The 15,717-nt window shown below is 41.9% G+C and overlaps 1 protein-coding gene across 2 annotated transcripts in view; it reads right to left on the bottom strand.

Annotated features, from left to right (window-relative positions):
• The window catches only part of CFAP99 (cilia and flagella associated protein 99), a 29,644-nt gene that overhangs the window by 6,151 nt on the left and 7,776 nt on the right, over positions 1–15,717 (bottom strand). For both annotated transcript variants that reach the window (XM_033148421.1, XM_033148420.1), the window contains exons 4-12: positions 14,923–15,017; positions 10,542–10,654; positions 9,296–9,464; positions 7,819–7,899; positions 6,437–6,508; positions 4,607–4,660; positions 4,056–4,144; positions 2,122–2,326; positions 117–258 (exon numbers count right to left, since the gene is read on the bottom strand). In XM_033148421.1, coding sequence (XP_033004312.1) covers positions 117–258; positions 2,122–2,326; positions 4,056–4,144; positions 4,607–4,660; positions 6,437–6,508; positions 7,819–7,899; positions 9,296–9,464; positions 10,542–10,654; positions 14,923–15,017 — 1,020 coding nt within the window. The remainder of the gene's footprint in view (positions 1–116; positions 259–2,121; positions 2,327–4,055; positions 4,145–4,606; positions 4,661–6,436; positions 6,509–7,818; positions 7,900–9,295; positions 9,465–10,541; positions 10,655–14,922; positions 15,018–15,717) is intronic.

The following is a 15,717-nucleotide window of genomic DNA, read 5'->3' as shown; positions in this document are numbered from 1 at the left end:
ATTTATAATACAGCACTTGAATTTCTCTCTATATAGCAATGTTTTGCTGAGCAAATCAGAAGAAAATGTACCGGTACTTTTAAAAAAAAGACATACAGATTTGGCACTACTCGTACCTATTTGGCGCTTGTATTTTTGGAGCTTCATTCGAGCTTGCTTCACATTTTTGCGTCCTTCCACCACTTGCTGCACCATTTTTTCCCTTTCCTTCCTTTCTTGAATGCGCCTTTCTGCAATTTGCTGGCTCATTTCCGCTTCCTAAACTCCAAGCAAAATTGAAGCCAGATAAATTAATTACAATGAAAGCTTCTTGCTTTTTTTAAAAAAAACTTTAAGCATTCATTTTTTAAATAAATAAATAAATGAGCTTCCTTGACCTTAAAATGCTAAGCATTCTTTACTGTTTCAAATCTGAATGAGAGCCCTAAACCTGAGATTGTTAGAGCTACAGATAAAGAAACAAACCTGATTTTAATCATTTTCCTACACCTGGCTGAAGATTACCTGGGAAGCTGTGTTAGACTGTTGCAGCAAAATCAGCAAAGATTACTGTTGTACCTTAAAGGCTAACAACTTTATTATGACATTCTTGGATCTCCTTTGTCCATTTCTTTAATTCTTTTTTTTAAAATATTTTTATTAAGGATTTTCTTGTTTTACAAAGGTATATGCAATGTCTCTCTCGTATTTTTCCATGTAACGTTTTTACACATCAGTTTTGTTTGTTGAGACATTAGTAAGAGAAGGGGAGTAAGGTGGGCGGGATGGAGAGATGGGTGGGGTGGGGTGGGGTGGCGATGTTTCTACTTAATATATGTAGGGTTTGGTGTCAGCGTTGTTTGTGCAGGTTCTTCGTCATTCACTTGTGTTCCTTTGGTGGTGAGAGAGGTCTGGGTTGGCGTAGGGTGTGGTTGTTCATTTGTGGTTGGCTGTGGTGGTCTTTGGTTTCCTGTGTGAGTGGGGTGGGTGAGTGTTTTTGATCAGGCCAGCCATATTGATTTGTATGTTGTTGGTAGATTTTTGTCATTGTCTTTTTGGGCTGCGTGTGTGATGAAGGAGAACCATACCGGGGTGAAGGCGTCTTCTTCCCATTTCTTTAATTCTAATACCGGTATTGTTTCTGAGGCTGTAGATTGCATCGTGTTCTACAAGGCAGCCACTGCGTGGCAAATGATGCTCTTTATTGATATTGATTATTGATATGCTCTTTATTGATTGGGCATGGTGGCAGATGCACTCCTTGTAAAACTAATCTTGTGTGATGCAGAATGGGATGCCAGCCACTGCCTCACAAACAGTAATGACATCAGCATTAAAAAGGCAGATAAAGGAAGTGAACTCTGTATAGGATGGGGTTTTTTTGGGGGGGGGAGGAACTCTCCACCACCACATACTGCAGGCACCTATACACACCGAGGGCAGATTTCAAAAGATACCAATCGAAAAAAGGCTCTGCCCCTGCGGAAACGGCAACTTGGAAGCAGTGGATCATGTCCTCCTGTCATGCTCCCTCTATAAAGATCTGAGGTCTGAATTTATTACTCCACTCTTACTCTCTATCCCAGGCCGTCCATCTGCGAATACGTTGTTCTTTCTCTTATCTGATCAAAATGAGCCGACAACAACAAACGTTGCTAGATTTATTGAGGGCGCAATGAGATTAAGGGCCACTATTTGAACGACAATCATAACCATTTGATCGATCTTTTTACCCACTATTGTTTTTAACTGTACATTGTGCATCTTTTGTTGCAATGGCTGCTGGCCATGCGAATAAAGTTTATTATACACAGATCCCACTGATCATTATGTCAGGTGACTGACAGGCACCCATCAGAGTTGGTCCAACATGGTGTAGAAATTTGTCATCGGGCTCACTGGCTGGATCCAGTTCCTCACTCCTGCTTTAAAGTGCAAGTAGTGGGTGCCCTGATACAGTTTAAAGGACCACAGAGGTGGAGGTAAAGAAATGATGACAGAATATAATCTCACTTTACAGTTTAAAGCAGGATAGGGGACTTGTTGTTGACTTTGCTTCTTCTGCACACCCTCTTCCTCATTTTGCTACTGAACACAGGAGTCGTGGCAAGATAAAATATGAACAATATACAAATAGAGTACCTCTTCCCTCTTCAGCTCAGCTTTTCGGTGGTTTTCCAGAATGCGATTCTGACGTGCAAGAATGGCCTCCTCGTGGCTTAGCTGCCCTTGCAGCCTCTTACATTCTGTATCTGCCAGCTTTTGGTTGAAATCTCTCTCGTACAATTCATTTTGCCATTCCAGAAACTCAGAAGGATCCCGTCCCCCTCGTAAAAGCTGTTCAATCCTGTAAGAAAAAGAAAACAGGCTGCTCTGAGGAACTGAACAGAGTAGAGCTGTCAAGGTGAACATGGCATTACACAGCAACGTAAGAAGTGAGTTTAAATGAGGCAACAAAATATTTTAAAAATCCTGATTATATAGACACCTGACCAGGGTGCCTGAACTGAAGGTCTGTGGCTACCTTGGGAAGATTTTTGGGTCTAAGGTAAAGAACTCACTGAAAACATTACCTCAGCGTTCATGAGTAGTGAGAATAAAAATCCCATTCATAAGTTTATAGTAATTGCTACAAGGTCTCTGTTGTCCAATAATGAAGTCTTTGCTTCAGTTAGTTTTTGTTTCATTCATCTAATGAAGCATTCCGTTTTCAGCAGTGTTCAGCTCCTAGGTAGAGCAGGAACAATGGCCTCCACATGTTCTTTGTCTCCAGTAGCCAGTCCACAGGTATCCCATCTCTGTACATGTATCTATTCTACATATATTTGATAGAGCTTTCCTCCATAAATGTGCCTAACTAATCCCATTTTTTTAAAGCTGTCTAAGTTCCTGGTCATCACCAATCTTGTGCTAGTGAATTCCATGTATTGTTTGAAGTCATTCCTTTTGCCTGTCCTCAACCTACACTCACCAGCCCTACTGAAGAGGCTCCTCGTGAGGCCGGAGGGACATCGCCTGGCTAATGTTTTACTGATTAAAATGCTGTAAACCGCTTTGAGATTTTTATTAAAAATATAAAGCAGTATAGAAATTAAAAAATAAAATAAAATAAAAAAACCTACTGTCAGTCAATATCATTTGTCTGGAACTCCTAATACTGTACAGTCATACCTCTAGATACGATCGCTGCGGGTTGCGTTCGTCACAGGATACGAACGCGCTGAACCTGGAACTAACGGAACAGGTTACTTCCAGGTTCGGCGGTTCGCACATGCGCAGAAGCACCGAATCACGTCATGCACGTATGCGCAGACACGGTGCTTCAGGTTGCATGCTGTTCAGGTTGTGAACGGGGCTCCGGAACGGATCCCGTTCGCAACCAGAGGTACCACCGTACTACGAAAGAGAGAACTTTCTATTATCTCTTTAATTTTATAAAGATAATTATATAAACTTTTATCAGGTCATGGCTGCATATACCTATTTAATTTTGTTTTGGAAAATTTATGATTGTATTTCAGCAGTGTGATCTTGGGGTACAGTGATTTGAAATACTGATTTCTTTTGTAATGTGTAACTACCAGTAAAGCACTGTTTGAGAGGCCTGCATTGGAGTCCTTTACCACCCCAAATTTGGGCTGGACTGTAGAAGACTGTATGGCATATTCTTAGTATGCCTTCTCCTCAGGCAGGGCTCTGGCCAGCCTCTCTGGCCTTGTCATCACCTGACATGAACTGAGATTGCACCTTCGAACATATGCAACACTCCACAGGGAGAAACAAATGGTGAGCTCAGGAAAGGGTACCAGCTAATTAGTGAATTTTTCACTAATGAACAAGTAACAAGCTTCTGATGAGCTGGCATCTGGAGTCTTTCATGAAGGTTTGGAAAAGTGAATAATTATATTAAGAACAACTGATTAATTCACTTTAATGCAATGCTGAGATTCCCAAATTACAGGGGCGCGGACTACATGACCCTTAGGGTACTTTCCAACTCTACAATTCTATGATTCTGTGACATCTTTTAGTTAATGCATAAGCACAAACAGAAGCAGACAAAGAGTAAAAAGTACCTATTAAGCTCCTGCTCCACTTTTCGTTGGTAAAGGACACCTTCTCTTAAGATCGCTGTTGCGTTTAGTTTCACAGGTACGTTGTCAATCTGCCAGGAAATTTAGCGCATAAATAGAGAATTACAAAAAGCAATACAAAAAGAATTACAAAAGCATTGAAGACTCTTGGAATGATTTAAATATAATAAAGGCGGTTTAGAAAAGCTTTAATAAATGGTGCTGAAAGTTTTAATCCATAGCTGATATTCATACGGCTTACCAGCCAATAAAATTCTAAAGAACTTTTTAAGGACTTCAAATGGTTAATGTAATACCTTAATTTGTATTTTGAACAATTCAGCACCCCTATGTATGTATTACACTGAGCTAAGGATATGATGGACAAGGAAAATATTATTAAAACCAGGATTCTTACCTAAGATATTTAATTATTAAAGAGAGGTGTGCCTCTCAAATGCAGAGCTATTAACTTTTATAGCAAATCTGAAATTTTACCTCTTATTTCCTGCTAGCTGGAACATCAGGATAACATAATCAAACAAGTTGCTCACCTCCCCTTTGATCTTCTGAGCTCGAAACCTCTCCGGAATAGTCGGAATTAGACCCTAAAAATATAATATAATATAAATATAATAATTATTTCATTTAGTGGTATACTGCCTCTGAACATGAAAAGACAGCATTTATTTATTTTACGTAAGTTCTATCGCACACATTTGCCATAAATTTATGTCCTGATGGTAACTAACAGAATAGCAAGAAAATTAACACCAATGCTACTAATACTATACTATACTGATATAGCAAGTTCAAAAGAACTAGAGCAGTGGCAGCCCACTCAAATGTTTAACAGACGGCAAAATCACACTGTGGTAAGTTTAAAATGGTAGCACTACCAGTTCTTGAAAGCCTGGGGAAACAAATGCTTTTTGCCTGGTGCCTAAATGATAGCAATGAGGTCTCCCAGTTGGCCTCCTTGGCGAGGGCATTTCACAGAAAATGCTCTCCTTTCAGTTGGCACCAAACTGCACTTCAGATGATGGGGCCATCCAGAGAAAGCCCCGGGTGACCATTACAGCAGACTGAAACATGAGAAGGAGGTCCAATAAAAGGAATGTATTCCTTTACAAAACAGCTGCGGCCAGAATTTTAGTGGCAAAAAATTGGAAAAGAGACAAAATACCAGAATTACTAGAATGGAGAGCCAAAATTTTCGAATTTGCGGAAATGGCAAAGTTAACAGCATCAATTAGAGGTTGCCCTAATCAAAAAATATATATATAAAGAGTGGGAATGCATAAAGGTTTACATGAAAAGAGTTGGTTTTGGAGCTTGCAAATTAATATGCAAAAGCTTAAAGGGTGCAAGGAGATAGGATAATATCATAACAAAGATGGAACAACAAATATAAACGGCGGGTAACGCAACAACAAAATAACAGTATGTAAAGAAGATCACACATGGGTGGAGGGAAGCAATGGGTCTTGGGGGAGGGAGATGAGGGTATTACCAGTAATTGAAAATTTTTTAAAGATATATATAGGATTTAAGAGATTGAAAATAAAGAATTAAAACAAGGAGACAAACATTAAGGTATACTAAAGTAAAGGAATCTGAGAAGAGATTAGTATAAATGAAAACATGAGACTCAAGATTTTATTTTGGATGTGAAGTCTTTTGTTGTAAAGATTGTAAACCAAATGAATAAAACAATAAAACGCCCCCCCCCAAAAAAAAAGAGAGAGAAGGAGGTCCAATAAATAAATGGATCCTAAAACGAGTAAGGTTTCAAACGTTAAGGCTCAAAAGGCCTGCTGTGTCAAAGCGAGATTTGTGGGGCTTGAAAATGTGGCAGCAGATAGATCAGGAAGGGCAAGAAAGAAACTGTAGCTGGAGAAACAAAGTGCCCCATCTTCCTCCCCCCCAGAAAGCCTTCAATTTGCTTACTTAGGGTTATGACAGGAAGGGGAATGTGTGATAGGTTACATTATTTATGTAATGTTTGCAACAACCCAATAAAGTGGTCCAGAGTTACATCCTTCCCCTTATTACAGACCAAGGAGGTGGGGTTGAGGCTGGGGTGGAAATGTCTTGCCTAGGACACTTAGTGAGCTTGTGGCCCCAATGAGATGTGTAGTAGGAACTAACTGGCTCATAGCTCACACTTTGAGGCTGCAGTCCAAGTAGGGATTACACTGCATGTCATTATTCTATACTAGTTGTGTTGTTTTAATTGTCAATACAAAAACTGCGGTTCAATATTATGATCTCAACAAGGAAATCTCAATAAAATGATGGATCCTAACATCCCAATACTAGAGGCAGACTTATTATTCATTCCCCCACTACTGAATATGTATATACATGCTGATTTTACTTACAGCACCACAGTGACATCCAGGGTGGGGGGCTGCACAGTTGAACTGGTTGACATTCGCGTCCAGAAGCAGTTCCTAAAAGGGACATAAATTTTTTAGTAACATGGTACCTTTCCCCAGGGGCGTTCTTAGCCCCCTGGCTGCTGGGGGCGGGGAAGCCAAGAGGCACCCCTGGGGGCGGGGCATCGTGGGGCGTGCGTGCGTCATGACGTCATGACGCACGCGACGCCCCGCCCCCGGGGCTGCCGGGCGGCAGATTCAGGAGTCTTTGCGGGCTGCAAAGACTCCTGAAGAAGCCTCCGCCCGGCGGCAGCACCCCTTCTTGCCGCGGCTTCTCATGCCTGCGTGAGCAGCCGCTGCAAGAAGGGGTGCTGGGCGGCGGATTCGGGAGTCTTTGCGGGCTGCAAACTCCCAAATCCGCCGCCCGGGCTCCCTTGGCGGAGCGCAAGTCGGGGCAGGGAGAGGGACGGGCCACCTCGCTGGCCCGCCCCTTGCCTCCATGCTGAGCTGCGCCGCTGGAAGGGGGGGCTATTTTCGGCGCTGCTGGGGCGGAGCCGCAGGGGCGGCCAGCGTGGGGGGGTGACACCCCTCCTCGCTGGCCGCCCCTGCGGCTCCACCCCGGCAGTGCCGAAAATAACCTAAAAAGATTTTTTTTAAAAAAAAATTTTTTTAAAAAAAAAAAAAAAAGCCCAGTGGGCGGGGCCGCCCCCGATGTGTCACCCCAACAGGGGCGCTGCCCGGGGGGCCCCCGCCCCCTCCGCCCCCCCTGCGACGCCCCTGCCTTTCCCCACTTTGTGCAGCGGGGGCGCAGCGGGTGTAGAAAGAGAAGGTGAAGTTAAAAGTGGGTGAAGCTGGCTAACACTTTAGTTCCCCTCCAGGGATGTTCGGCTGTGTGAAAACATCAGTGAAGATATTAATGGCAAGCTAGGGGTGAAAAGGTTTAAAACAGTTTGTGGGGAGAGTAGATCAAATGCATCCAGGGTAGAGGACAGGGATGAATTGAAGAAGCAAAGTACGGAGTCTAAAGGTGCCTTGAGACATCATTTTCATTGCAAATCCATGATTATTTGTGCTCATGATGATATTGGGGTGGTCACACGTGCAGCAAAGAGATCAAACTAGGGACCTGTCCACACTTTGCTTGTCCTGTGCCTAGAAAACACAGGTGCAAGCAACTTTTCGAAGTGCTTTTCCAACTGCCCCACTCTTTTCTGCTCTTTGCCGCTGAATCGGAGCAAATGTTCAATCCACAGAAAACCTGCTCGACAAAAAGAAAAGAAAAGAAAACCTGCTTGACGTTCAGTTTCCCCTGAGGGAAAGTGGTGGGGCAAGCGGCAGTGTGGACAAGCCCTAAATAGATTATAAAGAGATAATACTGAACTTGCCTCTGCTTTACGACGATTCTTCAGCCTAATTCCTTCCAGGCGCTCCTTCAGTTTTTGGGGTTTATAAGTAGTTTTAGGAACCTAAGCACGCAGAAACAATAAATTAAGAGTTAGAAAGTACTAGGAAACAAAAAGGTCTGAAAGGATCTGAATAACATGTATTTCAACAGTTTGCTTTAGAACTAAAGAAAACCCCTGCTGATTTAGACCAAAGGCATATCTAGTCCAGCATCCTGTTTTTGACAATGCCTAACCAACTGCTTCTGGGAAGCCCACAAGCAAAGCATGAGCACAGTAAGTAACACTTTCCCATTGCTTGCCAGCAACTAGTATTCAGTGGCAGGGTGGATTTGATTTAAATCTAATTTAAATCAAAGTCAGAAAGTCTTGATTTATATCATTATTTTACAGAAAGACTCATTATTGCTGGTATCATCTTAATATTTACAACCAGATAAAGGTTTCATTTTTGGAATAATAAATTTTCAGAATAGTTTTTACAGTTATATCTAAAATTACTGATTTGGTTATACTATGAGAAGTACATAGACAGATAATTATGAAATTATTGTGAGGTTTCATAAGTTAACTGTTTATTTTTGGACAACTTTTCTGCTGTGCTTTATTGGAAGGAGAAAAATAATCATTTCCTTAATAAGAATTTAAACAATTTATTGAACTAAAACAATAATATTATAGCATGTGTATCCATGTTTGTTAACTGATGTGGTTAAACAATTTAAAAAAAAAACAACTTAGACTGAGTTTTAGCACACATGAAAAACTTAAAATAAATCCTTATTTCTTGATGAATAGCCTTTGGACTGCAATGTAACTTACTGGTAAATGGAAAACTTATCTTTTGAAAGGTTTTTCCTCCAAAAGCATTTTATTTTAAAAATCTAATTTTAATTTTAAAAAATCTGATTTAAAATTTAAAAACCCAATTTTTTTACTTTTAAAAAACATCATTGATTTTTATCCACCCTGTTCGGTGACATATTGCCTTTGAATCTACAGTTTCCATATAGTCAACGTGACAAGCAGACATTTGGAGCTCCATGAATTGATCATTCGTGGATTTGTTTAATCTTTTTTAAAGCTGTGGCCACCAGCACATCTGGTGTACCTTCTTTTCTGAATCTACTTCCAGTCCAAATTATAGTATTATGAGAAAGTATAGGTGCCGGGTATCGCCCAACGTTGGGGGTACCTGGCGTGTACACAGGGAGGCCAACCGGGGGGCCACCACAGCTGCAGGTAGCTCTGGCAAGGCCCAATGGCATGCTTGCTGGGGCTGATGGGAGCGGCAGTGATACTGCCCTACAGAAAAAAACAAGATTTTTATACGATTCATCTTCAATAACTAATACCTAGTGCTTTATTCAACAACTGAGGTTTGCCTTTCATTTATTTAGGGTTCAGATATTATCAGAAATCAGACAAACTTTCTTTGGTAAAAAAAAGCAGCACTCACAGGCTTTGTTTTTTCTACTTGTGGAATTAGCTCAGGAACCATAATAGGTCGTGGATTAGGGACTGTCAAGTTAAACGCCTTTGGTTCAGTTGTCTTTGACGCTGTAGCAGTGTATTTAATTGATTTGTCATCAAGCTGATCAATCAGTTGTTTCACTTTGGGCTGCCATCTTCAAACAAAAAGAATACGTAACCTTGTTTTCATGTTTTTAATCTTATATTATTTTCTAACAGACTATGGAAGGGGGGAATCTCAGTTCAGTGGGAAGTACATTTTTCGTATGTAGAAGTTTCCAGGTTAAATTCCTGGAACCTCCAGTTAAAAGAATCAGGTCATGTGAAATACTTCTGCCTTGAGAATTGCAGCCATCTAACTGAGTGAGGTGGAGAAACAGTCTGACATGGTTAAAATCAAGTCCCTTTATGCCTGTTAACTTTGGTAAATATAAATTCTATACAGTTTTTCCCAATGCCCTTTAAAATTGGACTCTGGGAAGTACCTGTGATGCTATACTACCCAACAGCAAGATAATGAGACTTCCCTGCTACCCATCAGCGAATTCAGCAGGCCGTATAAAGGGCCATGAAATCCTGAGACACCTCAGATTCAGTGGACTAGGCATGTATGTTCATGTTCTCCAGAACCAACAGTCTGGGAGTCCTCAAGACCACATCTGAGACCCACCCCTGTCAACTCAGGCAGGAAGATGACTGGGCACCAGGGCAGGTGGTAAACCGACAGAATCTCTAATCTGTCCTGACTTCCCAGTACAGACACACTAGATCCCAACTTAAGCAGACTGGAAGCCTGCAGAGAGATGGAATTCCTACAGACTACAGCCCCACCCCACCCCATAGCTGTCAACCCTCCCTGCTGTTTCCCAATGCTATAATATGGGAATTTCCAGCAAAAAAGGAAAAGGTTGACAGCTATGCCCCACACCTCAAATCTGCCCTGATGATGCACCAAGTACCCAGGTAAGACCAACTGCACCCTTCCGCTTACACAAGTCTTGGTAATACAAACAGTTCAGCCTCCTCACAAATAAATATATAAATTATAAACTAACCATGGTGAACTGGATTTTTGGGGGATGCGGGTGATGCTTACGATAATCTAGTTATCATTAATTTATTAACAGACACAAACTGCAATCCTATGCCACTTTCTGAGAGTAATCACCACCAGGCATAATGAGACTCACTTCTGATTTAACACGAATGGGGTTGTACTGATTGTTGCTTACCTTAGCAATGGTTCGATCCAGTTTTCGTTTACATATGCAGAATCATATATCTGGTTCCATTCATCTTTTATCCATGTGTGCAAATTTACAACATTGAAAAAAAATCTAAGGAACTAAAAAGAATTTGCTTTAGTTAAGGAATTAAAATCAGAGAAAACCCAGTAGCTGCCTTAAACATTGGATCAGATATCGGACTTTGTTTGTCCTAATAACTGCATCCAGTGCTTTTTTCTGGGGGTACGCATACCCCTAAACATTTTGTGAATCTAAGTTTGGTTTCATTGAGGGACGGTATTTCAATATGAGTAGGAAAATTAGAGAACCCCTGAACATTTTTTAAGAAAAAAAGCACTGACTGCATCCAATCCACATCAGTTCCTATGCCTATTTGAATTCTGTTTAGATTACTGAATATCCTGCAACCACAGTTAGACTGAGAGTTATGGGGGGGGTTATTGGTTTGTTTTTATTTTGATTATGTACTTTGTGATTTTATATTCTGATTTTATCCTGTGAACTACCGTATTTTTTGCTCCATAAGACACACTTTTTTCGTCCTAAAAAGTAAGGGGAAGTGTCTGTGCGTCTTATGGAGCGAATGCATGGTCCCTGGAGCCAAATTACCCAGGGGCTAAAGGCAGATCCTGCTTTTTCTGTTTTAGAAAGAGCTAAAGGCTAACAAGAGGGAAAGAGAGTGTTGGAAGGAACCCGCTCAACAGCTGATTGCAAGAGATCGGGGAGGGAGATAAGGGAGCTAGCTCCCTTCCTGCCCCGCCCAGGCCCCTTGCACAGTAGTTCCTTTGCGAGGGCTGAGGATCCTGGGAAACTGAGTTTTTCAGCCATTTGGGGCTTTCTGTTACTTTTCCTCTCGCTTTCTATTACTTGCTGGTGCTTACTGGTTTGCTTTCTTCTTGCTTCCTATTACCTACTGGTGCTTACTGGTTTGTACTGGTTCGCTTTCCTCTTGCTTCCTATTACTTGCTGGTGCGTACTGGTTTGTACTGGTGCTTACTGGTCTGTACTGGTGCTTACTGGTTTGTACTGGTTGGCTTTCCTCTTGCTTCCTATTACTTGCTGGTGCGTACTGGTTTGTACTGGTGCTTACTGGTCTGTACTGGTTTGTACTGGTGCTTACTGGTTTGTACTGGTTGGCTTTCCTCTTGCTTCCTATTACTTGCTGGTGCGTACTGGTTTGTACTGGTCTGTACTGGTTTGTACTGGTGCTTACTGGTTTGTACTGGTTGGCTTTCCTCCTGCTTCCTATTACTTGCTGGTGCGTACTGGTTTGTACTGGTCTGTACTGGTTTGTACTGGTGCTTACTGGTTTGTACTGGTTGGCTTTCCTCCTGCTTCCTATTACTTGCTGGTGCGTACTGGTTTCTACTGGTGCTTACTGGTCTGTACTGGTGCTTACTGGTTTGTACTAGTTTGCTTTCCTCTCGCTTCCTATTACCTGCTGGTGCTTACTGGTCTGTACTGGTTTGTAATGGTGCGTACTGGTTTGTACTGGTCTGTACTGGTTTGTAATGGTGCTTACTGGTTTGTACTGGTTGGCTTTCCTCTTGCTTCCTATTACTTGCTGGTGCGTACTGGTTTGTACTGGTGCTTACTGGTCTGTACTGGTTTCTACTGGTGCTTACTGTTTTGTACTGGTTTGCACTATGGAGCGAAAAATACGGTAAGTTTTAGAAAGTTAGTAAGTTTGAGTAAGTTAGTAAGTTTGAGTAAGTTAGTAAGTCTGAGTAAGTTTGCGTAAGTTAGTATGTTTGCATAAGTTAGTAAGTTTGCGTAAGTTAGTATGTTTCCGTAAGTTAGTAACTTTGAGTAAGTTAGTAACTTTGAGTAAGTTAGTAACTTTGAGTAAGTTTGAGTAAGTTAGTAAGTTTGACTAAGTTTGCGTAAGTTAGTAAGTTTGACTAAGTTTGCGTAAGTTAGTAAGTTTGACTAAGTTAGTATGTTTGCGTAAGTTAGTAAGTTTGAGTAAGTTAGTAAGCTTACTGGTTTGTACTAGTTGGCTTTCCTCTTGCTTCCTATTACCTGCTGGTGCTTACTGGTCTGTACTGGTTTGTACTGGTGCTTACTGGTTTGTACTGGTTGGCTTTCCTCTTGCTTCCTATTACTTGCTGGTGCGTACTGGTTTGTACTGGTGCTTACTGGTCTGTACTGGTTTGTACTATGGAGCGAAAAATACAGTAAGTTTTAGAAAGTTAGTAAGTTTGAGTAAGTTAGTAAGTTTGCGTAAGTTAGTGTGTTTGCGTAAGTTCGTAAGTTTGCGTAAGTTAGTGTGTTTGCGTAAGTTAGTAAGTTTGCGTAAGTTAGTAAGTTTGAGTATGTTAGTAAGTTTGAGTAAGTTAGTAAATAAGTTTGTGTAAGTTAGTATGTTTGTGTAAGTTAGTAAGTTTACGTAAGTTAGTAACTTTGAGTAAGTTTGAGTAAGTTAGTAAGCTTACTGGTTTGTACTGGTTCGCTTTCCTCTTGCTTCCTATTACTTGCTGGTGCGTACTGGTTTGTACTGGTGCTTACTGGTGCGTACTGGTTTGTACTGGTGCTTACTGGTTTGTACTGGTTTGCTTTCCTCTTGCTTCCTATTACCTGCTGGTGCTTACTGGTTTGTACTGGTTTGTACTGGTGCTTACTGTTTTGTACTGGTTGGCTTTCCTCTTGCTTCCTATTACTTGCTGGTGTGTACTGGTTTCTATTGGTGCTTACTGGTCTGTACTGGTTTGTACTGGTGCTTACTGGTTTGTACTGGTTGGCTTTCCTCTTGCTTCCTATTACTTGCTGGTGCGTACTGGTTTCTACTGGTCTGTACTGGTTTGTACTGGTGCTTACTGGTTTGTACTGGTTTGCTTTCCTCTTGCTTCCTATTACCTGCTGGTGCTTACTGGTCTGTACTGGTTTGTACTGGTGCGTACTGGTTTGTACTGGTGCTTACTGGTTTGTACTGGTTGGCTTTCCTCTTGCTTCCTATTAGTTGCTGGTGCGTACTGGTTTGTACTGGTGCTTACTGGTCTGTACTGGTTTCTACTGGTGCTTACTGGTCTGTACTGGTTTGTACTAGTGCTTACTGGTTTGTACTGGTTTGCTTTCCTCTTGCTTCCTATTACCTGCTGGTGCTTACTAGTCTGTACTGGTTTGTACTGGTGCTTACTGGTTTGTAAGCAATGCTTTTCCCCCTTTGCAAAAGCTGCACAAATCTGAACTGATCCTCAAAAAAGCAGGGCTTTTCCCTTTGCAAAAAAAGCTGCAAAACTGTGAGCTGATTCTAAAAAAAACCCATGGGTTTTAGAGGAGGAAAACCAGAAAAAAAAATTTCCCTTGTTTCCTCCTCTAAAAACGAGGTGCGCCCTATAGTGCGGAGCGTCCAATGGAGCGAAAAACGGTTCCCTGAGACCCAAGGGTAAAAGGTAAAGGACCCCTGACAGTTCAGTCCAGTCACAAACAACTCTGGGGTTGCAGCGCTCATAATCGCTTTACTAGCCGAGGAAGCCGGCGTTTGTCTGCAGACAGTTTTTCCAGGTCATGTGGCCAGCATGACTAAGCCGCTTCTGGCGAACCAGAGCAGCGCACGGAAATGCCGTTTACCTTCCCGCTGGAGCACTACCTATTTATCTACTTGCACTTTGATGTGCTTTTGAACTGCTAGGTTGGCAGGAGCTGGAACCGAGCAACAGGAGCTCACCCCGTAGCGGGGATTCGAACTGCCAACCTTCCAATCGGCAAGCCCTAGGCTCTGTGATTTAGACCACAGCGCCACCCGCGTCCTAATAAATAAATAATAGAAATCTAGAAGAAGTTGAGAGGCAATTTTAGCTGATTTATACTTCTTCCTGCAGTCCCCTGTGTCGTAGAAATCTGTTTCAGAACAATATGGGAGGAGCCAGGGGAAGGCTGCAGGGGAACTAAAAATAACAGTCTTTACTGGATCTCAGTCCCTTCTGTGAATGGAAGAAGCCCTTCCTTTTGTGGACAGACAACTTTTGATCCGACCCATCTGGTATAGAATCATAGAATCGTAGAGTTGGAAGGGATCCCAAGCATCATCTAGTGATTCTAGTCCAACCCTCTGCAATGCAGCAATCTGAACAGTCTCCCATCCAATTTGAAACCATAAGGGACCCTGCTTAGCTTTGCAAATGTGATAGCAATTTTTTTGCTGCACCACTAGGAGGGGTAGCTTTCCATTTCCTGAGGCATGTAGAATAATTATATGGTGGACAACCTTTGTCTGGTTGATCGACAATGAAACTTTTTCATTATTGATATCCAGATATGTAATTTAATATATTATTGGGGGGAACCAGTTAACCCATAATGGATAACAAAAATGTTGGATTTTTTTTTAAAAAAATTATTGCTTAACTACATCAGTTTTATTTACCTTACATATTTTAACAGGATCTGCTGCCTTGACCATTCTTGAGAACTGCTGAAGTCCAAGTTCATCCAATTGAAAAGTGGCCAAATAACAAACAACTATCAGAAACAAAGATTTGTATTATATGGATGAATATGGATAATGATACAAAATTGACAACTTTACTGGACTAGTGCAAAGTTAGTATATAGAAGGGTTCTCAAATTTTTGATCCCCAGGAGTCACATGAAAGTTACTGAGGCCCACGAGTTACAAAGTGATGGTGCGGAAGCAGGGCAAGTCACATCACATACCGGTGATTGTAGCAGGTGGAGTTAGAGTTTGGCATAGTCAGCTGCCAATGACAGACATTATTTTCTATTGATATCCTACCCCTCTAGAAATTCCCAACTTCTTTGCCAAAGTGATTTTCTTGTGGCAAGGAGTTCTCTGGTTCAGCTTTTCTCAAGCCCATTACAGTGTGTCTAGTGGTTTCATGACTCAGCCTCACCATTTTAGGCAGAATCTGCTCATCCAGAGGCTCTAAGTCAGTGATGGCGAACCTATGGCACACGTGCCAGAGAGGGCACTCAGAGCCCTCTCTGTGGGCAAGCATGCCGTCACCCCAGCAGGGCCGTGGCTTCTGTGTTGGGGGTGGGGGAGGAGGAGGAGGACTTGCACGCACGTCTAAAGCCTGCAGCCCTGGTGCCACAGCAAGCAGCCAAGTTATGTAGCCACCACCCCCACCACCAACCTGCTCCACTTCTGAAAGATATGTGTCTCCACTCCTGCTTGCACGCAAGTAGGAGTGGGATTGGG

Source organism: Lacerta agilis, chromosome 5 (assembly GCF_009819535.1).
Source record: "Lacerta agilis isolate rLacAgi1 chromosome 5, rLacAgi1.pri, whole genome shotgun sequence".
NCBI lineage: Eukaryota > Metazoa > Chordata > Lepidosauria > Squamata > Lacertidae > Lacerta > Lacerta agilis.
This window is presented reverse-complemented; position numbering and strand designations above follow the sequence as displayed.